Source organism: Corythoichthys intestinalis, chromosome 21 (genome assembly GCF_030265065.1).
Source record: "Corythoichthys intestinalis isolate RoL2023-P3 chromosome 21, ASM3026506v1, whole genome shotgun sequence".
NCBI lineage: Eukaryota > Metazoa > Chordata > Actinopteri > Syngnathiformes > Syngnathidae > Corythoichthys > Corythoichthys intestinalis.
Window position 1 is genome coordinate 40907515 of NC_080415.1, and position 27302 is coordinate 40934816.

Genomic DNA, 27302 nt, shown 5'->3' on the forward strand with positions numbered 1-27302 from the left:
GCTGCGCTGCGCTGCGCTGCGGTGCGGTCTCTCCTCCACCTGACGTCGGGCGGGCGCACGCGCACGCGCCCGCGAAGAAGACGAACTGCAACTGCGGCGGGCGCGCGTATACCGAGATGCTGGCTGCGTGATGTCGGACAACATGGCCGCGAGCTTCTGTCTAGCGGTGAGTTCAATCTTCCTCCTTCTCTTCATCTTTTTCTTCGTCCTCCTTTTCTCCTCTCCGATGGTCCTCGCGCGCGCGCGCACACGCGTACGGACGCACTCGCCTGCACGCGGCGCCCCCCAAATGCCCCTTCGGTGCGCGAGCCTCTTGCATGCGTGTGTGACATTCACTCAACTTTTATGCCCGCGTGACAAAAGTTGTTGATCGGCATCGAGCACCTTCCCGATGTTTGTCATCATCTTCGCCTTCACTTTCTGCATGACCTCTACAGGCTTCGCTCCCGTGACGTCAACCCACACGTGAACACTTGAACCAAACAAAAACAGATGCGAAGACAGGCCGTACACATTTAAGACAGACAGGATAGACACAAAAACCCCCGACACAAACATATCGACGCACACTAAAAAGATAACACATGCGAGACACAAGGTGCACCATGTATAAAAACTAGAGTCGCACCAATACCGGTATTAGAATCGTTACAGATAGGGGATGAAAATGACGTAGAAATAATGCACCGATGCTAGACAATATAGTTTCCACCTGATCGTCGCCCTTCCCAAAATGATAACAGTACAGGTCAAATCAGGGGTTAATTTGTGCCAGATCCTGCATGCCGGAAGATCCAGCACCTCTTGATTTTGGCCTTTTTGTTCCGGGACTTATTTGGGCAGATCCGGCACCTCTCGTGTATAGAAAATAATCATTAAAAAATGTATTGTAATAGCCCTGAATGAGGGGAAAGAAGGAGAGGAGTCGTTGATGGCTTTCTCCGCTTTATTTTGGCAACAATAAGAAAACAATAAACAAAATATCAGCAGACTGCCGCCACAAATGACCGCCAACTTTTGCTTCTTGCCCGTCTCCCACTCGCTTCCTACTAACTCCCAGCTCTCCAGTCTTAAAGGAAAGTGCGTAGTTACGGACATTACAGTATAAATTTAATAAGAACATGCATGAATTCATTTACAGAACAAATCCTAAGAATTGCATGTTGTTTCCAAAAAATTAACGTCATTTGAAAGAGTCAGCGATTTCTTGATGCATTGGTAACCCTCGTGTCTCACGAGGCTGTGGGAAGATCAGGTCACAGTTTCCTTACTGTTACTGTTATCTTACTGTTGTCTTCTCTGGTATAAGGTGGACCGACATGGCAGCACAGTATAACTCTGCTTTATTCTCAGCGCGGTGCGCACCAGCAGGGCTGTCGACAGACTCGCAGGGGCTCGGGGACAGCAGACCTTTATAGGCCCCCCGCGCTCCACCCCTGCCACCGGCTTGTCACGACAACATACGCAGTACTTTTAGCGCTTTGTGAGCAATGACGGTGTAAATTTTCAAATCATTTCATTTCAGATGGACAGTTACATTTAACAGACCGTAATGTGATGTGACACAATATAAACAAACAATTTTCATCAAGTATCCCATGTGGGCTACAGTACAATACAACTGAGAGTGCTATGCCTTCCTGCTAAACAACAAAACAGTATAACTAAACATCCTGTGCCTGCCCCCTCCACATCCTTGGGGTTATCAAGCCCTCAAACAATGATGCCTCCTAGATTTTTTGACAGCAAAGTCATTTATAACATCGGTGAAATCCAGTTTTTGCGCAAGCTCACGCTCAATGGAGAGCATGGTGTTAGCGGCATCCCTGAGAGGCCGCTGTCCCCTACTATATGATCGGCTTTACCAATTTTGCGCCGACGAAGAGGTGGGCGAGCAAAAGGGGGTGAGATAGGAGTTGTTGAGAGTCGGTGTGCAGTAGCGCTGAGTCCCCCATTGTTAATAAAAGTTCCAGCAAAACGCCATTTGATGTGCCTCTGCGTTTTTATGCACATTACCACCTTCCTGAAGGAAGACCCGGACAAACTGACGACAAACGAGTTGTCCACCCGTCCGCTCCACACTACGGTGCAGAGTTGAGAGCACCGCGACTTAACCATAAAGTGCAGTTTGGTAACAATGGCTAGGTTGTTAAGCCTGCCCTGTGATATGGTGGTGCGTTTTTATTATTTTGGCTCTCCTCCAGCTACAGTCACTGGCAATGGCAAGAAAATGCATAGCACTTGAGTGTGCCAGAGCAGGGTCAAACCATTCTCTGCTAAGACGGGGGGGCGTTGTGCAAAAAAAAAAGGGGGGAAAAATATATTTGAAATATTTAATATATGAATGTTTTTAAGTATATCAAGTAGAACGTAATATTTAATTTGACAATAATTTAAATAAAAAAGAAATATGTGAATGTAAAGTCAAAAAAATGAAGGGTCATTCAGGGGCCCCTATGGTCCTGAGGCCCAGGACAACATATCCGGTTGCCCCCGAGCTCTCCTCGTGTTCAACTCCAAATCATCCTACCAAAACACAAGTAGGGAGAAATATTCGAATCGGAACTAACATGATACAACATAAAATATTGAATATAAAAGGATACGAAAATCATATTTGAAAACAAATATATAATAACATTAAATAATAGCCCATATACATAAAATAAATGAAATGAGCCAAAACACCTGTAATAATAATTATATACAAATCCTGTTTACACACTGAAAAGCTGGACCAACAAATCAGGCCCCTAACATAAAAAAAAAAAGGAAATTTTTCCAGCCAGGCTCAAGCGGTATTTCAACATGCCAACAAGACAGTTGCATTTCCTGTCTTTTTTTCAAAAAGAAGGAAGACGGTTCAAAACGAGTCAGAAAAGTAACAACCGGCGACGAGGGCAGCTGCGGCGATCGCGCTAACGGATAGAACACTGGGTGCAGCAGGAGGTTAGCGCCGCAGCAGCCGGCCAGGTTACGGACAGCCGGCCGAGCCGGGGCAGGAGGCCGATGCCGTGGCGGCACCCGGAGTAGGAGGTCAGCTACTGCGCCAGCGGTCGGCAAGGTGGACCGCCAGCGGCCGGAGCAACGGGCCAATACCCTTATGGGAGATATCGGGTTCGGGCTGCACAATTTGTAAGGCGGTGGGAACTTTGGGGCCGGAGAAGACTGAGGGGGATGAAACCCGCAAAAGAATGGGTTTGTGTTATTTATTGGAATCTCTGATTTTTGTTGTTTTCTGTCTTTTACAAGTTGGACTGTACGTTACTGTAAGTCCCACCTGTGGTTATGTGGGCAATTGCCCGTGCTGTGCAGAGTATAGCCTAAATATTTGTAAATTATTGTCATGACATTTATACCATGGATAATATCTGAAATTTAGTTTTGGAAGTCCCACAGCATGGCAAGTGGGCATTTGGCTGTTGTTTTCAGCACCATATTCTGGATATGTTCCGGACCTGTGCCCGTCTCGCCATCCCTGCGCTGTACTTGGGCCTCCTCCCACGTGAAGTGCAATCGAACTCTAGCGACACCTGCGCTCAATGTTGAGGTCCGGGGCCAAACTTTAGAGTCAAGGGTCAAAGGTCGAGCGCGATGCGGCCTCTGTCTTCAAATCGCGAAACGTTGACTGATTTGTATCAATTCTGCCCTACAATTAAATACGCCCTCTCTGATTGGTCATCAGTCCAGACTGTGGGGTGGAACCCCAACCCTGCTCTGATTGGCCAGTACTCCTTCCGGTCTGCAATCTGTGTGTGACCGAACCCACTCCAATTGAACATCCCCTCCAGGGTGGCAGCTGTGAGTTTTTTGTAAAACAGTTTATGAATGAGTTTAAAGTGTATTTAAACAATGAGCACTAATTCCGGTTGCTTACTGCACTTTAGGCCCACATAGTCTAGTCAAATCATTTTCTCCATCATGTTTTGCCCGTTAAAGACTATTTAACAGATGAATGTGAGATTATTCCACTTACTTACTTCAGTAAATATTGCCATTTGTTCTTATTAAGCACATACATCTAAAAGTTGTTCATTTTTTACCTAAATAAAAAAAATTGCTTTCAAATAATGTTTTGAACCATATTTATTCTGGAATTAAGAATATTTATGACATTTCAAAGCTTTTTAAAGATTACATATAGGAATTTATTTTAAGGAAGTGTGTTTTTGGCCAATGTAAAAGAATCCTAAATGCCTTGTTTGTTATATAAAATACGTATTCACAGATGAGCTGATTCATTCATATTTTAGGTCAATTTGTGTGTGTTGTCTTTTCTGTGGTAGTAGCAGGCGGTTGAATACGGCTGTTTGAATGTTAGAATAGGCTTTGTCATTCAAACAGTACAATGACATTAAAAATAGCAACACCCTATCAGTGCATCACACAATAAATTAATGTCAATACATAAATAAATAATATACACTACTACTACCTAAAAATAAATTTAAACTAAGCAGTGTACGAAGGATGATGTTGAAATAAATAAGATAGCTGACTCCTGAACTACGCCAATAGCAAACTGCAATATGCAAGTGTTAATCAGATATACAAGTGTTAAGAAACTAGTATTCCATTAGAAGTAAGTCACTAGGTTTTAAATTTTCATTCACGAGGTCATTCTGCCCAACAGGTAACAAGTTACCTCTGGGTGGTCTTGGCATCTTTCCATTCCGCAGGGTGGTTGAGCATCTGTTCAGAGGCTGCGGGAGGGCGGGACCAAAGTTTGACGTTGTTTCCTTCAAGTGACGTCGTAGTCCGAAGCGCAGCATTATAGATTTCATCATTACTGCGTTTTAGCTGTTGTGTTGTCTTGGCCTATTTTTTCTCCACTTTCAATTAAGGGCATTAGGACTTTTCCCAATCTCTATGCTTTAAATGTATTTGTTATAACACTCAAATTCCAGTTTCTTTCTTGTATTTCAATAAAGGAGCTATAGTACACAGTAAAAGTTAAGCAGCCTGTATTGAGTCTTAAATAAGTTTAATGATAAGCAAGTGTTTTGCAGATATTGAAGTGTTGAGAAATAAGGACTAGGTTTTTAATTTTCTGTCTGCACTCATTGGGAAAGTGCACAATATACAGGACTATATGCTATGCCGAACATACTGCATATTTGTGTGTGTAAAAAGTAGCTGAGACATGAAGTACATATCAATGTGTTTTATTTTACAAGGTCATTGACCGCCTCCTTAAAATTACAAAGTTTTCAAAAGACCTGCCAGAAAGTCCTTTGGACGTGGACGCCTTGACCGTGTAGTTTTTTTTTTTTTTTTTTTTTTTTTTTGGAATATTTTTTTTGACCCTGTGCGGATTGGCCACAAAGCGCCCAGGCGCGTAGTATTTTACATTGCCAGTCTTCATCATCACCTTGTGGTGGTGGTGCTTGTTGTTGTGCTGCTGCTACTGCCGCTGCTGATGATGGTGTATTTGCTACAGCAGGTCATGTTGATAATGCTGCTAATGCTGATGCACAAGCTGACGTGAGGGGCGTAGCTGGTGCAACTTTGCCTTTAGCTCGCTACAGAACAAAAAATAAATATCACGGGTAAGCCCTGAAATGCATTAAAACACTGGCAAAGGAAATTATGTTATTTTTTAATCGACCTACTAACCTCCTCCTCCTTTGTGAGGATGTACAATCGAAATCTCTTAACGTGACATTGATGTCCTACTCCGTCATCAGTAGCCACTGACGCACAAAGCAGAAGGCTTCCTGGGCCATCTTCCATTCTTCTGCGCTTTCGGCCTGGAGATCGTTACGGATGAGCTTGGAGAAGTCATAAAACTGCCACATATCCTCGAACGTGAAGGACCGGAAGCGGCCATGCCCGCAGATGGCCCGGTCGATGTTCTGCTCCAAGTGGCATGACACCAGAGGGAACATATCCACGTAGCGTAGAAGCTGCTCCTTCAGCCTCCACTCCCCCGTTTTGGTGTCGCACCTTCCCTTCTGTCGTCGCCTCTCCTTCACGTGGCCATCGAGGAGACTTTTTAAGAGAGCATGCAGTAGTTGTTTTAAACCGACATTTTTTATTTTGGGTAACAAAGACACACAATCCACTGCCTATTATCAATTTCTTATATATACTCACTACTTGACATAGCCGACATCTTCCTCCGTAAGCCACATGAAGGTCTTGCCTTTGTATTTCCCAAAGGTCACCGTGAGCTGGCCGGGGATCTGCTGGCCTGTTGGAGCTGCGGTGACGGCAAGGCAGTTTTTCCTACCTGTTAGGTGTAAAAAAAAAAAAAAAAAAACACATCAGACAAGAAGTAATAATATAGTTCAATTCATTTTTTAAATGAAGGAGATGTTTTTTTTTGTTTAAAAGGCATCCAGAACAATACCTTGTTTGTACATGTACTTCTCAAGCGCAGTTTAGGCAGCAAAGCGTGGTGGCCGGTCATCACTTCTGATGTACACTGAGAAACACAAAGGCAAGTGTCAACACAAAAGCAGGACATGACACGGAGGAAAAATTCTAGATGATGGTAATAATAAAATTGCGTTTTTGTCGGTTGTGAAGAGGATGCCTCCATTCCGAGCTGGCAATTAGAAAAAGAAAAATGACTTGATGTTCAGAGATGCTAAAATGTTGAGAGGGGTGTCTTGAGTTCATATAATTCCCAAATTCCAAATAAAAACGAAGTTATTGGGGAAAATGCAAAATTGGCCCACTTACAAAATGATGACGTCTATGTAGTACAGTATTTCTGTTTTGTTTAGTGTTTTTTTTGTAATCCAAATAGGGAGCAATTACAGTGTGGGCATCATACTAGGGAGGATCACGTCACAACAAAAAATGCATTGGACAGAAGTGAAATGAATGAGTTATCGGTTAAATTTGTGACTAGTTACAAGTAATACAAGACGTATAGCACACGGAGTCATTGAACGTTAACTTTACATGCGTCGGCTAATTATTATTAGCGCGGCGCAACGCGCACAACACGGCTTATCCACACACCAGCTAGCCTAGCTAGCGTTAGCTCGAATCGGTAATTGAAAAACAACACTCGGTTTGCATCGTTTTTGGCGAATTTCATACACAATATTTACCTTTTCGGCTTGTCGATTGAGCGCGTGGGTCTTTTCGCCGATTGCGTCTTTTGGGCCAACCGCAGGCGCGTCGTAAGGAGGAGGCGGGCCGCCGCGGTCTGCGTTCGCGGAGCCAATCACGGGCGTCCGCGGTCGTAGGCGAGGAGAGCCGATTGGCCGCGGCCGAAAAAAGGAGGCGGGCCGCGGTCCACGTTTCGGCCAACGGCGACGCGGGATTATCTACAGCAAAAGGAGGAGGCGGACCGCGGTCTAGGTTTCGGCCAACGGCCGCGCGCCGTCTACGCTCGTCCACGTTCTACGTTTGCACTCTCCGAGTTCCGAGTCCTGCGATCGGGCCTCCTCCCACGTGAAGTGGCGATCTTGCGTTCTGGCACCTTGTGATTTACAAATTAAGGCCTGGGTCCAATCTAGTATAGTGTCACTATAGTAGAAGTGGGAGGCATTTTTCATTCGCCGCCATCCTCTCACTTCAAATGTATCGGACATCTACCGCCATCAACGGCAGCCGATGAACAGATGCGTTAAAATGATCCGTTGAGAAATAAGCTAGTCGTGACTTTATTTTAACTGACTATGATGGGACTTGAGACCACGGAACGATGCCGTCCGTCAATTGAAATGGGCTTATCGCGAGTAGATGTCCAATTCCTTTCGCCTGGCAGCGATTTGGCTTCGATGGCACCGAAAGAGTTCGACGGTAGCCGTGATAGCGCAACGGCTTGTATGAAGTCATTAAGTATTACAAGAAATAGAACCTTTTTTTTTTCCTCAAAAAAATAAAACAAAACGTGGTATCGGTTCAGTTTCGGGTGCCAAAAAATGGTACTGGTGCAACCCTTCTAAAAACACGCACATTCATATATTTGTGGACGAGATGAAAGCACTTGCGTTCATCAACACCCCCACGCGCTGGCACACACGTTTTGAGCCTGGCTGCCAACGGTCTCGCTTCTTCGCATGACTCATCCATTTCGGTCCGATGTCGTGTCCTTGAAAAATGCGACACGGCTTTCGCTATAACTTGCTACGTCTTAACAAGCTCCTCCCTCTTCTTCAGGTGCGGACAAGGGGGACCTAAACCCGCTCGCCGACCGACCTAATAGCTAACCCCGTAGACAAAGCGGGACACAAAGCATGTCCCAGTCCGGGAATGTGCTTCATCTGCACGCGGAGGTCGGGTCCGCCTCCGATTGCGGCGGAGGCCGCAAAACATCGGGGGAACGCGAAGGCGGTCTTCTTCCGGACCCCTCGGGACTCGAAGACGACGCTCGGGACCTTCCGTCCCGGCCGAGCGGCCGGATCCCCGCCGAGACCTCCGGTCACAATCTTCTCTCACGGTTTCCTTCCCCGGCCTCCGGAAGATCTACGTTCGGTCAAACGCGGGGTTCTCCCGGGGTACCCGAGCGCCAGAATACGCCGTCTGACGCCGAAACCTCCGCCGAGGATAAGCGATTTGACGGCAAACGCTCCGTGGTCTCCTTCAGTTATGTGCAGAAGTCAAAGGTTAAGGCCTTACGCGGCGGTGAAATGTCTGAACTGGGCCGCAAAAGACTCCGCGACCCCCTTTGGTGCGGCGGTCCCTCGTCTTTGCGCGGCACCGGTTCCAGAGTGACGTTCCGAGCCGCCGTGGCTCCGAGAGCCCCGGACGATCTCCGTTACTCGGGATCGCCGTTATCCAGAACGGAGCGCTCGGATTGGTCCGGGACCCGCCGTCGGTCCCGATCCGGCTCTCCCGTGCGCTTAATGCGCGGGTGTCTTCGGAGTCCGGCTTTAGACCGGCGGTCCGCGAGCCCGGCGCGCCGCTCCCGGAGAGTCGAGGTCACGGCAGGCTTAAATCAGTTGAGCGGCGTCAGCGAACCCTCGGCGGGCCGCCCGATCCGTTCCGCAAAATCAGGACCCGCGACTCCGCAGAAAATCCTGAAGATGAACATCCCGGTCCGGGTGGTCGGCTCGGATCGGACCCCTCCCGTCGAGAGACCCCTACATCGGTCCGTTCGGCCGCCGACCTCCGCGTCGCCGGCTCGCTCGCCGCGCCTCCGGGTCCGCCGCCCCTCTCGCCCTCCTACCGATTTCGACTCCCCCGTCCGGGACTCCTGGCCGTCCCCGGCCGAGCTCCAACCGCCCAACTGTGCCGGCGAGAACCGGAGGGACCCGGGGTGTCGAGAAGACGCCGACGCCGCCCGCAAAATTTTGCTCGGTTCTAGGTCGGAGGAGGCCCCCGATCCGGGGCGGCTTAGTAGCCCGTCGCCGGAAACGGAGCCGACTCGCGACCGGTCCGGATCTCTGAGCCCCGCGACGCGACGGAAGCGAGCGGAGAGGAGAAGGAGAGAGCGCCTCCTGCTCGGACCCGTGGTACCGGACTCGCCGGACGAAGAGAGGGACCGCTCGTGGGAGGTCCCGGGAGGATCTTCGCCGAGCTCCAGCGGGGTGACGGGCAGTTCGGGGGACCGCCTTTCCCCCGAGTCCCTTCGATCGAGCCGCCGGGGCGACGACAGCGGGGCCTCCACGTCTGGAATACAGGTGGACGGACGCCGGTTCGCACTCATTGATGGTGATACAGTGGGGAGAACAAGTATTTGATACACTGCCAATGTTGGCAGTGTATCAAATACTTGTTCTCCCCACTGTAGATGTCCTATCGTCAATTGAAATGAGTAGTAGATGTCCAATCCGTTTGAGGGTAGCAGCGCAGCGATTGCTTCAAATCGATTAGACATCGAGCGCCGTCAATGAGTTCGCCGACATTTTTTTGATTCAGGTTAGGTTTGGTCATTTAAAGTGGCAGTGTGCTAATTTGCTTTGACGGAATGCGATTCATGGATCTCAGGACCAACTACTAAAATCCCACAGAATGTGGCAAATAATTGGCTGATACCCCGCTTGAGTTTTTTTCTTTTTGTTGTCTTTTTGTTTTTTTAGACGGACAGCGCGGCGCCCGTCCTGTCGCTGCACTGCCAGAAGATCGCTCGGGCCAAGTGGGAGTTTCTCTTCGGACCCCCCGAGGATGTGCTGAGTAAGTGACATCTCGTACGGTGCATGTGTTTGGAATCCATCTGTTATTTCCTACTCAAACATTTGAGACGTTTTCATTGTTCTCCTATTTAGATGTGAAAAAGGAGAGTAGAGAGGAAATGACGGTAAGCTCAGTGTTCCTACCTAAATTTCATAGCCGACTGTGGCAACTTGGTCTTGGAGAAAACCCCGCCATCTGTCACTGAGGGGTTACCCCAAAAATCCGGAAATGTCTGGAAGTAGGGCACTGAGCCGGTGTAGGTAGCTAGCGGAAGAAAGCTTATTGATACGATATGGACGATGAGCATGATATAAATATGAAACGTGACACGGGCTCTCTTGCCATTCGCTCCTGAGATAGTGTGCCTCATTTGTTTCCTATGGCAAAAATGGCGTTCATTCCTGACCCGGTCAAAAGGGGTTTGGCCTCTAGCTTAGATGGCAGCCAGTGAGTCGAGTCGGATTGTTGTGAACGATGATGATTTTTCGTCTTCCGGCAGACTCGGCGGAAGGCTCTACGGCACCGCCGAGCGGAAACTCCAGCGAGTCGCCCCCCTCCTCCCTGCCGCTCGCTCCCAGTCAGCACGTGCGACACGTGGAGGTGGAATCGGCGAGCCCGCGGTCGCCCGAAACGGGCGTCGTCCGCCGAACCCTAAAGTACTCGGAAACCGACCTGGACGCCGTGCCCTTGCGCTGCTACCGCGAGACGGACATCGACGAGCTGCCGACGGACGACCCGGATTCCGCCTTCGGGAGCAACAGGAGCCTCTGCGAGGGGAGTCCTCCCGCCTTCCGTTCCGCGGCCGGGAAGGGCCACCCGGATGAAGAAGAGCGGGAGCAAGTAGAGGCGGCGAACCGGGCCGGCGTCAGGATGCAAGGAAACGACAGGAACGCGGCGCGGGAACCGGAAGGAGGTTTCCCGGGCATAAGGAGGTACTCGGCTCGTCGTTTACCGCTGCCAGACGTTTGAAGCGGGAGCGTGCCACCGGTCCTCCCGCTTCAAACGGATTTGAAATTGATGAACACCACGGACATCGATGAAAGAGTTAACGGCGGGTATCTTTCCACACGTAGGGCGTCAGAATGTTTCTTGGACGCCCGCCACCCGGCTCTCAAGTCACCGGTCTCGCTGTCGGGTCCAGGCCGCGCCGCCGAGGACACGTTCAGCCGCCATTTTGAGAACATCGTGGAGTCCGCGCGCGCCAAGGGGACGTCCTACGACAGCCTGGACGCGGACGGTCCGGCCCCCCCGGAAAGGCCCGCCCCGTCCGACGCGACGGCGGCGGCCGACTCCGATGCCGCGCGGGTGCTGTCTGGCGAGAGGCCGGGCGGCGGCTCAGAGGGGGAGACCCCCGAGAGGCGGGAGACCGACGGACGGCGGCCGGCGGACGCGGCGGCCGCTAAACGCTTGGCCCGCCGCCTGCGGGACCTGGACGGCTTCCGCAAGACGGACGTGGCGCCGCGGCTCGGCAAGAAGTGAGTGACCCCGCTACGCTTTGATGGCGACCTTTCTTGCCTTCACGTCTTCTTCCGGTCGCAGCGACGACTTTAGCCGCCTGGTGGCCGACGAATACCTCAGACTCTTCGACTTCTCGCGCGTCGGTCTGGACCGAGCTCTCAGGTGCGTCGCGATCGTTCGCCCCCTTGTAGTTGTCTGCGGTTCGCGGGTCTGGCCGTAGCTCGCGACGAAGCGCTAACGACGCTCCTAAACAAAAAAACCCTCTCCCAGATTTGTTTTTCCCAGTTTTGTTGGCCTTAAAAATGATCGCAAGCTAGCCTCCGCAAGCGAGCTACCGCTAGCGAGCCTCGACGGGCCGTGGTTTAATGACTGGGTGAGCCGTAGCCCGCACGCCGGCGACGCTCCCGTTTCAAGCCTTCTTTGTTTGTGTGCCCGCAGGATGTTCGCAAAGGAGGTGGCCATCTCGGGCGAGAGTGACGAGCGAGAGAGGTTGCTCTCCCACTTCTCTCGGCGTTATTTTCTGTGCAACTCCTCGCTTTTCTCCTCAGAGGGTGAGAACAAAGAGACGGCGGGCGCGCCAGCTCATTGACCCGTGCGCTACCGACATCCATGGGAAACTAGGTCTCCAAGAGTACATATTGCGCAGCATCGTCACGTCAATTCTTAGTCGTACTCCCCGGCCGATAACGACGACGTGGTTTTAGTTTAGTGCTGATGACCAGGGGATCTCATGTAAAAAAATGACATTTATTGGTGTGTGTCAGCGTGTTTAATCAAACGTGCTTGTTTGTGAACACGTACGTAGGTACCCATTAGGGTCAATGTATGCTCACCGCAGCGCGTACGCTACAGTAGGTGACGTGTATTTTTAAACATGATTCAATGTACAGCTGTTAGGCAAAAAAGAAGGTATATTTAAAGCGGTGAATTTAAAGGACGAACAAAATCAAATGAAACATAAAGAGCCTGCTCTTCCCCGTCACGTCACCACTAGGGGGCCTCAGAGCAAATAACAATCTGTGCAGTTCCCGGCCATTTGACTGCAGTATGTTGTTGAAGCTAGTTTATTTTGTTTAAAAATGTCTTTTTTTTTCATTCCGGAGGCAGGAAACTCTCGACTGAAATGTGGCTTTTGTCTTCAGATGCCCTTCACACGCTGACGTGCGCGCTGGTGCTGCTCAACGCCGACCTGCACGGCTCGGTAAGTCTGCGTGCGGTCCGTCGGCTAAACGGTCTCCAAATCAAAGCAAAAGTCTCGAAAAATCTCTTCCGTTAGCGTTGTGCCAATCATTTTTGTTCCCCGCGAAGATATCTTGTATCGGCCGTTGCCGATACAGACTGTTTTTGTGGAAAAATGGGACAGTTTTATGATATGTAAATACTAAATAACTGCATATTGACTTGACACTTCTTTTGATTTATCTGAGAAGACCGGTATTGAGTGATGGTGTCTCACTGCCGTCGACTTAGTAAGGAAAAAGGAATCCATTTTTTAAAAAGCCCCCCCGGTTCTGTTGAACAAAAGGCCCTTTTTCCGAAAGTGGAGAAAATGTCAGCGTTCTGAGGATGATATGTTTGTCAGAATGTGGGCGAGAAGACGTCGTGGCCGCAGTTCGTCCGCAACTTGGACGGACTCAACGACGGACGACGCTTCCCCAAACGTCTGCTCAAGGTAAGCGTGCCCGCGATCGCAGACAACTCATCAAATAAAGCAGAGCTCGTTCTACTCCTAAAATATCGACGCTCAAAAAAATGACTCCATACTGCAAAAAAGTGACATTTTCATCAACTCTTTCGCCATTGGTGGTCATTATTATTATCTAGGCCTCGCAAAGGCCAAGATAGTGTTGTTCTGCAATTCAATATTCTCCGCGGTTTTTTTTCGGCGCCACGCAGCCCGATTATATTGCATTGATGCCATTGATGGCCATGTATGTCGAATCCATGGATGCTAATGTACTTGGATTCCATTGACATATATGTAAGTCGATGCCATTGACGGCCATGGACGTACAAATTTCCCATTCATTTTCAATAGCATTTGCTGCCATTGACAGCCATCTACAGTATGTCAATTCTATTGATGCCAATGTCGATGCCATGGACGTCCAAAATTTTTCCCCATCCATTTTCAATTGCAAAAAAAAAATGTCCCCAAATCAGCAGAAATGACCTGCTGTGACTAGGACCCCCCCCCCCCCCCCATGTCCCCAAATGACCTGATATGACCAGGACACGCCCCCTAAATGTCCCCAAATGTCCTGATATGACCAGGACGTGTCCCCCAAATGTCCCCAAATCAACAGGAAGTGACCTGCTATTGTCCCCAAAATGTCCCAAACAAAATTGGGCGGAGCTAAGATCTGCATCTCCACACAGCAAAGACCCAGAGTAACATTTCTTTAGAAATTGCAGTTTCTAGTTATCTAGGGCTTTGCCTCGCAAAGGCCAAGATAGTGTTGTTCTGCAATTCAATATTCTCTGCGTTTTTTTCGGCGCGCCGCGCACCCCGAACCGTTTGACTGATCGGCACCGCTCGAGTATCGAAACGACGGGAATTTTCGCGCGGCACAGGGTATTTTTCAAACGGGCCCCAAAAAATGTTCATTCGTGCCGATTTTTAAAAAATAAAAAAAGGTTGGGTCAAAATGTATCTAGTCCTCTAATTTTGACCAACTCACGTAATTTCGGCATCAAAAATTCCAGGACGGTGAGGGGCATAAAAGTTGTAAATTTACGTTCCCTGGAAATTTGCCAAAAACTTTCCCATTCATTTTTAATGGGAAATTTCCTATTCACTTCCAATGGAATTCACATTGCATTGATGCCATTGACAGCCATCTATGTCGAATCTATTGATGCCAACGTACTTGGAATCCATTGACGCATATGTAAGTCGATGCCGTTGATGGCCATGGACGTCCAAATTTCCTATTCATTTTCCGTGGCAAAAAAACAAATGTCCCCAAATCAACAGGAAAAAATGACCAGATATCAATAGGAAGTGTCCCCCAAATGTCCTGATATGACTAGGACATGCCCCCCCCCCAAATGTCCCCAATTGACCTGATATTTTTTGAAAAAAATTCCCTGGAATTGTCCCCCCACAGTTAACAGGATGTGACCCACTTTTAGCAGGACGTGGCCAGTGAACAGGAATTGACTTGGAAATGCCCTAAAATCAACAGGAAATTCCCCAAAATGGACCAAAAATCATCCAAAATCAACAGGATGTGACCCTTCAGTGAATACGGAAGTGACCCGTCATCAACACATGGCCACGCAGCCTGGGGTGGATTTTGCCTGGTATAGGATTCTTTTATTCCCCCCTCCCCGTGAGCTAACTAACAGCGACTCTGTCTTGATCTTGATGACGCGCCGAGCCGATAAACATCCCGAACGTGGGCGGCCGTCTTGCCCGCCGCGCCGAGTCCCGGAGCGTACGCCGGCGTCCCTCGAGCGGTCGCCACGGCGACGCGCGGACGCCTGGGAAACGTTCCGCGCGGTCGCCGTGGCGACGAGGTCCAGCCGGCCTCTCGCTTCCTCTTCCTAACGAGCTCGTTCGATCGTCACGACGGAGCCCGATCGACCGACCGTCGCGTGCTCGCCGGTCGGCCTAAAACCTAACTGTTCCGTCCCGATCCAAATGGTCCGGGATGCGCCCTGTTGCAGGGATCCCCTTTACGCCTCAAAACCGGGTCCCCTAGAGGTCCGGGTGAAGCCGCGGCACCGGCTCTGCCCCTGATTCCCGCAATATTAACTTTAAAGGTGCTACAAAATGCAACCAAAATGAAAGCGGTCATATTTTTGGACACAAATCCATCTCAACCAAAAAAAAACCGTTATTGTGAAATGGCATACTAATTAGCCTTTCTTTTCTGGCCGCCCTCAAAAATGTCATGATGACGTCACACCCAGAATGTGCTGCAGCTTTCTGCTAGCATAGGTGCGCTGTTCTCTTGTTCTGCCCTTCTGGTTGTGATGTCACCAAAAAAAGTGGGTGTTCTCTGATGCATTGTTTTGGGTGGAATAACGAAACAGCCGTGCAGATTTGAGTGCAAAATCTTCATGTAAAATGACAAGAGTGCAGTCATGTTTTTGACACGCTGGTCAGGTCACCGTCATCCGCTCACCTTTTTTTGTGTGCCGCTGTTGCGCACATTTGTACCGTGAGAAAGGCCGGCTGGCATTTTCTCTCTCTCTCATCTCACACACCGGCAGGCAGCGAGAGTGAGAGAGGAAGCGGATGGCAAGTTGCTGTGGAACATTTGCACCTTTTCTCCCACTCGAGCGCTCGTCAGCGCCCGAACAGAACGGGAGGGGGGGGGGGGGGGGAGAGGACGGGAGGTACGGGGGCGGTACGAGCGAGCGAGAGAGCGAGCGAGAAGGAGAGACATTCGGCAGCCTCCCGGTCGCCGTGGCAACACCGAGGGGGGGGGGGGGGGTTTAAAAAAAAAAGCGAAAAAAAGCAGAGAGAGAACAGCGTGTCATCCATCCATCCATCCATCCAGCCGAGCAGCCGTCTTTTCTTTTTCCGTGACGAAAGCCGCGGCGGCCGAGCGAGCGTCGACACTCCCGATCCGGGCGCGCCCCTCCCCTTCCCTCGGCAGAAGTCGGGCGTCCCGGACGAGCCCGCCCCCACCTTCCGTACGTCGGGCGTCCGCTAACCGCTCGCGGACCGGCCATGATCGGCGTGAACAGCTTGCACTCGGCGGGACGCCTGCGCTCGCGCTCGTTGTGCACGGTTCGCTACGGCCGCGACTTCCGCGTGATGGACCCCTTCCGCTACCCCAGGACGCCGCGCTCGCGCTCCCTCAAACCGCTGGTCTTTCCGGACCTGCTGGGAAAAGCTCAGGACGGCCAGAATCACCCGCAGGCCCGCAAAAGGAGGAAGGTAGGTAGGAGTTGACTTTCGCGCCTTCGACCGCCGTGACGTCACGGTCGGCCGCCGGATAACTAGTTGCTCTCTGACGGCCGAAAGCGGTCTCTGGGCAAACGCTCGGGGAAAAGTCTTAACGGACGCTTCCCGTCCCGTCGCCGGTCCGCGTCTCGCCTCGCTCGCTGTAGCCGCATGCAGCGAGGCTGCCGGCGATGGAGTTGAGTACGGTGTTTGGTTTTGTCTCTGCAGGCGCTGTACAATTCCATCAAGAATCAGAAGCTACAGTGGACGCTGTGAGTCCCCCGCATGCACGCACGCACGCACGCATTCCATCCCCTGCCTACTGCATGGAGAAAATCCCCAGGACCGTACTGCTTAAGTCCACCTAACAAAGTTCCCAATCCAAATTCTCCTTCAATGAATTGCTTCAGACAAAGACTTAACGATGCCATACGTGCATGGGGAAAACGCCGTCATTGCGATGAGGTGGCTGTTCTTTCATAGATTCATAAGTTCCAGCCAGCGCATTAGCGTTAGGGTTAGGGTTAGGTTTAGGATCCGATACGTCGACAATTTATTAAGGAGACAAAAAAAGCACATCCGAGTTGAAATATTTCCAAATTATCTTCACGTGACAGCCGGCAAAGCAATGTTTATTTCGGCATCCGCTGTTTCCAGTGGTGTTATCAAGTAACGTTAAACAATAGATTTGTTTGTTTACAAAAAATCTTAAAATAACCATCGTTTCCACTCGATTCCTAAAGAAAATTGCGCAGTAAAATAAGCATCCATTTGTTGGTTACAATATCCTTGAATGAATTTGAAAAATCTTGATCTTTTTCACTCCATTTTGGTCTTCGTGATCGGGCCGATTTCCGCTTTGACACTCAAAGAGCCTTTTTGGCCCAGTTTCTGAGGAAACGACACTCTTATACTAGAGTTTGGTAAGCTTTGTGACCGAGCGACGTATTTGTTTCAAATGTGGTACCACGATAATGACGCTAGAAAATGTATCGCGGCTTACGATTTCACCAACAATGTACACTGACGGTTTTACTCGGTCATTGCGCGGCCAGTCGCGGCGCACCTAGCAACTAGGTGCACGGAGGCTGTCGCTAGAGGTGGTACCGTAAGTGTGAACGGCACAAAAACCGTGGCCGCACATAGTTGGTGAATCATTGAACGGCCGGCGAAAGTGTTCTGTGAATAAAATGGTGAAAATAGTGAGCCTAACTTAGGGTCGCTGAAATTCCTTCATCGCAATACATTTGAATGAAATGATCATTTTTCTTTGTTTTTTTGTCAAAAACTGAGCCGCATCCCAGGAATGCGAATAGGGATACTAAGAGCTGCATGCGGCGCTGTCACCGCGGGTCACGGACGTCTGCGTTCGTACCGCCGACGCCCTCCAACGTCTACTAGTTATAAGCCCTTCTGAAGAGTTTTACTCCAGTTTTTTGCTAGCGGCAAAGTCCAGCGCCTGGCTTTTGAGCGGCGTTTTCGAGGAATACGGACGTCGCTGCCGGCCTCCGTCGCTGCGGTGACGGCGACCGCTCTCTTGCGTGGCACTCTCACCGGCGTCCTCCCGCTTCCTCACCCGGAATAGCCGCGGGAACAAAATACTTCTTATCCACGGCGATGCCGTTTCAGGACATCACGTGACCACTTGAGGGGGGCGTGTCCGCGCCGTAGGGCCGGGCGTCGCCGTGGAAACGTGTTCCCCACCCCCTCGCTAGTGTGAACTCGTTCGGCAGCGCGGTAGTTGCCAGGCAACGGGCCGCGCGCCGGCTCGGCGGGGCTCCGGTATTTCTTCTGTTTTCCGCCGAACGCCGCCGCCTCCCGAGCCAATTCCTTTGAACAGGGCGCGAGGACGGCGAACGATTATGTTTCAGTGCCGTTGACGACCATCGACATCCGACGCCTTTGAACATTCTCCCGATCCGAAGAACCGGCGTCAATTTGTTCACTTTGTGCCGTTGACCCAATTCTTTTGTTTTTTTTTTCTCTTTCTCTCGCTTTGCACACGAATACAGTGGTACCTCTACATACGAAATTAATTGGTTTCTAGGACCTTGTTTGTAAGTTGAAATGGTCATATGTTGAGCAGGATTTTCCCATAAGAATACAGCGGTACCTCGACACACGATCTTTTCGACATCCGACGTCAAATTTGACTGGCCATTTGTTTCTGCATCCGACGACATGCTCGAAATACGACGACGTGGCGGCACCGCGGACGAATGCTCGGCGGATTTTCTTGTGTGAGAAATCGACACAGGTTTCAGAAAAGGTTGGTACAACAAGGGAAAAGTTGACGCTTACCTTCCGAATGAAGATGCAAATTATAAAAAGATGAACGTGGGGTGGGCATCGGTGAAATGGTACAATAAAATCTCCACGGTCCTCCTCCTACCATCTTTTGCCAGTCTTTATAAGTTAAGCTGACAATTCCTATTGCAGTAACAGCTTCGCCACGTTTTTATCATTTATTTCACAACTTATTCAACCCAAAACGCCTACTGTCTGCGGCAATTGAAAACATTGAAAGTGAAACTCTCAAGCTCACCACTCCGTCTCTGGCACGTCAGCCCCGCGGTGCGTTCGGGTACAGTAAAAAACGTCCACTACATTAGAACCCAATTCAGCTATTATTATGATATTATTCCGATTTGTATTTAAAACTGATTTGTTTTGATATGTGTAATTGCCATTTGTAATAGTACCAGCAGTATTTATTAAGGATTTAATGTAGGTTTTTGGGCTGTGGAACCAATTAATGGAATTATAATGTATTCCTATGGGAAAATCCTGCTCGACATTTTGACATACAAACAAGGTCCTGGAACGGATTAACTTCGTATGTAGAGGTACCACTGTACATTATAATTCCATGACTTGGTTCCACAGTCCAAAAACGACACTAAATCCTTCATAAATACTGCTGGTACTTTTACATATGGCAATTACATACAGCAAAACAAAGAAATTATAAATACAATTCGGTAGTAATGTAACAAATCGGGTCCTAATGTGGGGGACGTTTTTTGCTGTACCTGAACGCACCGCGTGGCTGACATGAAAGACAGGGAGCGGTGCGGTTGAAAGTTGACTTTCACTTTTAATGTTTTGTTGAGAACACCGTCAAGTGCGGCAGACAGTAGGCATTTTTTGTTGAATAAGTGGTGAAATAAATGATAAAAATATGGCGAAGCTGCCGATTTCTTTGGAGTGGTTACCACAATAAGAATTGTCATCTTAACTTATAAAGACTGGCGAACGATCGGTCGGAAGAGGACGTGGAGATGTATTGTTGAGCCAGTACACGGATGCGCACCCCACACTCATACTTTTCTATCATTTGCATCTTTATTTCAAAGGAGAGCGTCACCTTTGTCCTTGTTTCACCACCTGTACCGACCGTTTTGAAACCTGTGTCGATTTCTCCCACAAGAAAATCCGCCGTGCGTCTGTCGGCGGCGACGTCGCTTCGTATTTCGAGCGCGTCGTCGGACGGCCAGTCAAATTTTACGTCAGACGTCTAAAAGGTCGTGTTTCAAATAGGGCTGTCAAACGAGTTAATTACAGCTTAAAAATTCATAAATCGCAATTCAAACCATGTATAAAATATGCCATACTTTTCTGTAAATTATTGTCGGAAAGATAAGACACATGACGGATATATATATATATTCAACATACGGTACACAAGTACTGTATTTGTTTATTATAACAATAAATCAACAAGATGGCATTAACATTAACATTCTGTTAAAGCGATCCATGAATAGAAAGAATTCTAGCTCTTAAATGTTAGTACAAGTTCTAGAAATTTTATATTAAAACCCCTCTTAATTTTATTTAAATTTGTAAAATTTTCAATCAAAAAATAAACTAGTAGGCTCGCCATTGTTGATGTCAATAATTACACCGTGCTCACTCATTGTGCTCAAACCCATAAAATAATTTGGACCCAAGCGCCAGCAGAGGGCGCCAGACACCAAAAAACAAGTAACAAGCAGACATTACACTGCTGTCATTTTATTCTGTTTGAGCGGGGCACGTGCGTCAAATATTTTAATGTGATTAATTTAAAAAATGAATTACCGCCCGTTAACGCGATCATTTTGACAGCCCTAGTTTCAAAGCGATCGTATGTTGCGCTACCGCTGTACTTTTCTGGCTGCATCTCGCGAGGCGGGTCCGCGAACGAGACGAGGGCGTCACTGTCACGCGGTCTATAGATCGCCCGGTTCGTAACCCTAACATATGTCGACACTAGCTAGCGGTAGCGAGCGGAAGCTATAGCAGTCTATAGCTATTTGTAATTTTCACCTCAACCGTGGGTTAGTGTTAGTCAATTCAAGCTCGTGGGAGTTTGCTCGTCGACCAATGATTTTCAAGCCGCGGGAAATTGGGAAAAGTGCAAATCTGTGGGCGTATCTGAAAATGAGGGTGTCACCGATAATGCATCACTTCACGCGGTCTATATCTAAGCCGATAGACCCCACTCACCAACGTCACACAATGACGTTTCGCTGTATCCGGCCACCATATTGTCCGTCATTGTTTATCCGTATTCTCAATGGTTTCAATTTGTCGCGCAATTTATAGTGCAATTCATGGGAGCCCTGGTGCTTTCAGTAAACTCATTGGATGCGTTGCATAAAAGGCGTTATGTGGAAAAGCTTCAGTCTATCCATTCGCCAGATCCATATTTGATTCCTAAATCATATTTTTCCACCCGCTGTCTTCGCCGTCTCTGCCAGACGTCTGCTACCCTGATATCTACAACTATCTTGTCCACAGAAACTCAGCCTATTCTCACGAAACTTTGACAAACTTTAAGAGCAGCACTCTAAGCAACATTACCCCGTGTGACCCTTTACTTTCACTTTTCTAAAATGGTGACAATCAATAAAAAAAAAAAAAGTTGACTGCGATGGCCGACGCTTCAAGGATAGGTGGATATTGGACTATTTCTTCAATACAATACGCAACAACTGTGTATGCCTCATTTGCAAAGACACAGTCGCTGTTTTCAAAGAGTTCGATGTGACGCCATATTACCGAACAAGACACGCTGACATGTACGACAACATTACAAGGAAGATACGCAGCGAGAAATTATAGCAACTTCAAGCTAGTTTAATTTCACAGCAGCAGTATTTCGCAAGAGAACGCCACAAAGGCGAGATTGTTGAAATTAAAAAAAAAAAAAAAAACTAAAGCAAATGTGACACACAGAAGGGCTTGCTAAAAATTGTTTAAATATATTGTTCTACGTAAATCAGCCAAGGTAGCCCCCCACATCATTTTTACCATACCAAATCTGGCCCCCTTTGCAAAACGTTTGGACACCCCTGTTTAACCGATGATCCGTAGACGAGGCCAGCTTCTTTCACTTGGTACCAGCTAAATATTATTCAAAAAATAATGATGGCGGAAGAAATAAACATCTTGAATTTGAAACTGTATGTTGTCGGCGATTAGCCTCGCAATGATCTTAATTGTGCTTGTCAGCCCAAAACCCTCTAAATATATATCAAATGCATTTTACCAGGTATAAAATGACAACTACATAGTCTGTGGTGATCGTTTGGTGCCCATTTTTCTCGTCAAATTGCAGCAGTCCATCTCGCTCTCCTCTCCGGGTCTCTCGGAATACGGTAGAACTTCAAGTCTCTCCGTCTATCTTCTCTGTTACTGCAACTGACCGCCACACACGCCTTCACCATTTTGATTATTAATGTTAACGAGCAGAAAAACACGCCATAATAGGAGGAATTTACGAAGCGGTAATGCGACGAGTTGATGGACAATATGGCGCCGACGCGTGGTTGTGACGTCATGTGAGTGGGGTCTATTCGTAAACCAAACCTCAACCGCGCCCCAGTCAATGCGAGATAGCGGAAGATCGGGGAACGAGCTCGTCGCTCGATGATTTTCAAACACAATAATTTAGCCGAAATTGAAAATGTGTGAATCTAGCAGGAGCTCGCTAGTTGGCCAATCACTTTTTTGAAGCACAAGAAACAATAGGGAAAGTACAAATCTGGGAGAAGTTTGGGAATAGAAGAGACTACGTGCGTTAATCTTTGGTGCATTGTTGTGACAAGTGTTTAGACGCGCCTCAATTTCCAGCCACTTCTGCAATTGACTTTTCGAGGGCCTCCTCTCCGTGCCCATCTTTGTTTCGGTGACGTTCACTCGCCGCCGGTGCGTTCGCGGTCTCCGTAGGGACGAAGAGGAACTGAGGAAGTCCTTCTCAGAACTCGGGGACAGCCTGTCCGACTCGTCCAGACCGGTCAAGGCGGCGGCGGCGGGCGGCTCCGGCGACGACGGAACGGCGGACGAGCCGGCGTCTCGCGGGACGGCGCTCTACAAGAACGGCTTCCTGGTGCGCAAAGTGCACGCCGACTGCGACGGAAAAAGAAGTAAGTCAACTGGAATTTTACACGCCCGGCGCTGTCAATACTCTCTCTCTTTACGTTTGTTCTCCGTCCGACAGCGCCGAGAGGCAAGCGAGGCTGGAAGACCTTCTACGCCATCTTGAAGGGTCTCATCCTCTACCTGCAAAAGGCGAGTCCCTCCCACAATAGTGTTTCATTTAAGGCGGATTCCGGCGCTAACGGCGGGCGCCGACACCGCGCGCAGGGCGAGTACCGCGCCGACAAGCCGCTGACAGATGACGACCTGAAGAACGCCGTGTCCATCCATCACTCGCTGGCCATCCAAGCGTCCGACTACAGCAAACGCGCCAACGTCTTCTACTTGCGCACCGCCGACTGGAGGCTCTTCCTTTTCCAGGCCCCGTAAGTCGACTCGTACGCTTAACTCGTTGGCTGCCATTGACGTCCCATCCATTTGAAGCGGGAGGTCTGGCAGCGAATCTTCCTTTAGTATTCAGGCCAAGTATGTCTCTTCAGTTTTTGGGAAGTAAGTGGCATAGTAGCTCCTTTCAAGAAGTACTTTCCTTGTACATACGTATTGAAGTTACTTTCAAGTAGTAGATCAGATAGTATCATGCTCACTTTTGATGATATCTCAAAGTGCTTAGGCCATTTTGAAGAACTTGGGAAGTACTTCAGTCGATTTCCTAGTATGACGGTCCCTTTAGTATCACAGTCACTCGCAAGCAAAATATTTGAGCGCATCCACAGGTCACATTTTGGGGAAGTCACTGGCTGTACATTGGCGATGGCTTCCATTTGATTTTGGGGCATTTCACATACAGTTGTCGTTGATGTTACGGTTGACCCGGACTTTTTCCGCCACAACAGCACGGCAGAACAGATGCACTCGTGGATCGCTCGCATCAACACGGTGGCGGCCACCTTCTCGGCGCCGCCCTTCCCGCCCGCCGCCGGCTCCCGCGAGAAGTTTAGCAGGCCGCCGCTGCCGGGCAACGTGTCCAAACTCTCTCAGGTGGGCCGCGCTTTAGCGCGCGCGCAACGGCCAGTCACTGACGCTCTTCCATCCGTCCGCGCAGGACGAGCAGGCGCGCTCGCACGAGGCCCGTTTGCGGGCCGTGTCCTCGGAATTGGCCGAACTGGATTCTTGTCCGCCGGATCGCAAACTCAAAGCCCGACAGTTGGACGACTTCCGGCGGAGGGACCAGCATTTGCGCTTCGAGGTGCGCGGCACGTTCCGAACGACCGTCGACGGCGCGAGACGTCCCGTTCATTTCCGTGCGGCTTTTGCAGAAGACGCGCTACGAGACGTACGTGGCCCTGCTTCGGGCCAAGACGGAGGGCGGCGGCGATGGCGGCGGCGATGGCGGCGGCGAGGCCTCAGAGGAGGACGAGGCCGCTCTGAGCAGGACGCGCTCCAGCCCCACCCTGCTGGACGAAGGCCGGGCCGGAGAGGGCAAAGTTCGCCAGGACGTCCAGAGACACAGCTACAGACAAGCCGTCAAGAAGTGAGGGCGGTCGGGGCCTGCTGGGCTTTTACTTGGCTTTTCCCAGGACGCCCGGGAGGGGCGGAACGGCCGGGGACGGGCGCGCCCCTATCGGCGGCCTTCGCGCCGCCCGTCAGGAACTGGAGGGAACGTGCCCCGAAGGCCGGACGCGCTACTTCTACTTTCCTTCTTTTTGCTGTCTATGTATTATCCTTTTTCCGTTCTTTTCCTTCCTTTCCAACATCTTTCCCGCGTTGTTCGTCGCTTCCTGTACAGAGACCGGAATGCGCACCTCTTCTTTTCCCCTTTCGCTCGTCTCTTCTCCTTCCCTCAAGTATTAGGGCCATGTGAAGAAAGACAAAAATGAGGCGACCGGAATAAAAACATCCTATTACAACATAAAAGTCATACGATTACCAGAAAAAAATTTGTATTCCAAGAATAAAGTCGTTTTATTACCTATTTTTAATCAGTGCAGCTAAATAATACCTAAAGTACACGTCAAACTAGGCGAGGTACGTATTTTACCTTGGCCGAGGGCTACCACAAAGTACTGTAAATCCTGACATTGATGATAGATGAAGGATAAAATAGCATTTGCTCACATGGTTGTTCACTTGACCAGAGGTGGCAAAGTGCTACTTAAAGTGGGCAAATGATTCCACAAAGGGTGCGAGAGGACACCTTTTCCCCAATCTGGTGTTTTACGAGTCAGGTGCTTCTCGTTTTCCCTCATTGGTAAAACTGCAACAAAGATCAGGATCCTTGAGAAGCACTTTGCCCACCCCTGACATAGTAGCTGAATTATGTATTGCGTGCAGATAGACGTATTATTAGGTCAAAAATCTATATTTATTCTCATAATATTACGAGATTAAAGTCTTTTTTTTTTTTTTTTCTTTGTACGGCCTAAATAATTCTCCCTTCCTTTATTCATATCCCCTCATCGTCTTTTCCTTCACCTGTTATGTTGTCGACCACCCAGCGGGAAGACGGCGCCGGAACCTTCTTTTTGCCGGTCGGCGGCCCCGCGGGACGCCTGTCGATCGTCCTCATTAGATTGATTGACAGCGTGACAACTCGGAGCAGAGCCCGCCTTCTCGCGACCGGAATGTATTTGACCTAGGAACTGTTCTTCGCTTTCAAATAACCGCATTTATTTCAGTGCACGCTCACACGAGCGTCTGTGTCTTTTGCATAAATGTGCGGCTGTGTGTGAGCTGTGTGCAAGTGTTTCTTGTTCTTTAGGCAAACGCGCGGATGTGTGTGTATTTGGCATTCCGAGATGGAGCCCAAAAGACAGGTGTCAAGTGAGGTTTCCTGAAGCCACCCCCCCTTTGACGATGGACTCGAGTCAGATGCGGGACCGCGGTTACCATGCGCACGGTGAGGTTACCGTGGTAACCGCAGTTCGGCTCGGATCCCTTGGCGGCGAGCGGGCGGAAAAGACGCGTGACTTTGGTGGTCGCCATGGCAATGCTCGCGTCCTCCAATGGAACGCGATTGTTGTAAATAAAGCATGTTGTTTTGTTCCATGACATTTGGATGCGCCAGCCCGTGTCAACGCTGCCGCCGCTTCTTCTGCTTGTTTGCCAACATTTTCACCAAGTTGAATTAAAAAAAAAGTTTTGGAAATAAAGAAAATTCATTTGTTCTTCATTCTGAGTGGAAACAATCATCACCCGGAAAGAAGTCCCTCGAAAACACTCTGACGGCTATTAACAGCAACAGAAAATGCCATTTGTAGAGAGATGGCGTGGGGACGCTCGCGTCCCGTAGATTTTGCTCTTTATTTTCAGGTCACTTCCTTGTTAACTCATTGGAGACCATTGACAGCGCTCGACGTCCAATCCATTCTGCATCCTCCCGGTCCACGTGATAGAAACGAGAAATGAATCTTCTCCGGTTTCCTGATTAAAAATGGCTCATTCAATCACGGAAAACGAGCCTTAATTCGATAAGTAATGTGATTATAATAATATCATTTCCATCAACAAAAGTCGGAAAGCGTTTGTCGAGCCTTTTGCTCAGCAGGTTGACCGACAGAAGCTTCTCTCTCGACTGTAAAAAAAGCAGCCGAAAGGTGTATGGGGGAGCTTCTTTGTAAACTTGTGTTCAAATCATTCACCAAACGTTATACCGTACTGCACGTAACACGTCACCTTTGCTCATTAATATTCATGATGTTAGCAACTGTTGCTTGGGGGGGGTCAAACTCGCGTGTATCCCTCATGCTAGATGCATGTAAACAGTGTACAAACATGATGTTTACTGAGCTAAACCTACCAATTCTGTCCGAAAATGATGCCAAATTCACTGGTAAAGATGTGGAAGAACATACAAATGTTCAGTTAATGAGATGGCTTGAGTGTCGAGGGCTGAAAAAGACGTGCTGCCCGGATCCCGAGGTAGCTTTTGTATCGACACCTTTCTGGTGTGCATTGCCTTACGCCACTGTCAATGACATTCTCCTGTTTCAACGAGCAATCCTTTACCACCATATGCCCCGTCTTTTTTATATCCTCTGGTTGTCTCACGTCTCTGACAATTCTTGGGGGTCGTTTATATTGCCATTTTTGTGTAGTGATCGCAAATGCTACTCGGTGAAACCAGATACCACTTTAATTTTTTTCCAGGTCATTCATTGTCAGACAGAAGCAGCACAGAAAAATGTCACGCTAATATATAAGTAAACATATAAAAATGGCTTACTCCTTCGTCCTCTGTAGGACCATGGCCCCCAACAATATGTTTACTGCATATGAAGGTGAATTGTTTCACCTTGCTGGCAATAAACTGGTCTTTTGGACGTCCGCGCAAGTTGATCTATTGTTCACATTTTTTCCCTATGAGTTTTGGCTTCGGGAAACGTATAAAGAAAACATCCTTCATATGTCGTCATGTCTAGAGTCGTTTCTACAAGTTCCATAGCAGCAGCGTTTACTCGGCATGTTCTTTTTTGAAAGACTACCGCAGTACTAGCATAGGTTG

General features: G+C 48.9%; 1 protein-coding gene across 6 annotated transcripts; it reads left to right on the plus strand.

Moving 5' to 3' along the window:
• The first annotated feature begins 11 nt into the window (after positions 1 to 11).
• Positions 12 to 26595, plus strand: LOC130909763 (PH and SEC7 domain-containing protein 1-like). Of its 6 annotated transcripts, XM_057826577.1 has the most exons (16): positions 12 to 166; positions 8122 to 9584; positions 9984 to 10077; positions 10577 to 11009; positions 11151 to 11552; positions 11617 to 11697; positions 11974 to 12086; positions 12678 to 12736; positions 13118 to 13207; positions 16664 to 16707; positions 22652 to 22848; positions 22923 to 22993; positions 23069 to 23226; positions 23695 to 23839; positions 23904 to 24047; positions 24118 to 26595. In XM_057826577.1, exons 2-16 carry the CDS (start codon positions 8199 to 8201, stop codon positions 24334 to 24336), a joined length of 3636 nt encoding a protein of 1211 aa, XP_057682560.1. In that variant the 5' UTR covers positions 12 to 166; positions 8122 to 8198; the 3' UTR covers positions 24337 to 26595. The 6 variants fall into 6 exon arrangements, with proteins under 6 accessions (XP_057682560.1, XP_057682559.1, XP_057682563.1 ...); XM_057826576.1 differs by having other exon boundaries at positions 22923 to 23226; XM_057826580.1 differs by lacking the exon at positions 13118 to 13207 and having other exon boundaries at positions 24118 to 26594.
• The last annotated feature ends 707 nt before the right edge of the window (positions 26596 to 27302 follow it).

Excerpts from the sequence above, each read along its gene's own strand:
- LOC130909763 (XM_057826576.1), top strand. The coding sequence starts at position 8,199 with ATGTCCCAGTCCGGGAATGTGCTTCATCTGCACGCGGAGGTCGGGTCC. Across the intron at positions 9,585-9,983 it reads CCTCCACGTCTGGAATACAG|ACGGACAGCGCGGCGCCCGT; the intron begins GTGGACGGACGC and ends TTGTTTTTTTAG. Across the intron at positions 16,708-22,651 it reads CAGAAGCTACAGTGGACGCT|GGACGAAGAGGAACTGAGGA; the intron begins GTGAGTCCCCCG and ends CGGTCTCCGTAG.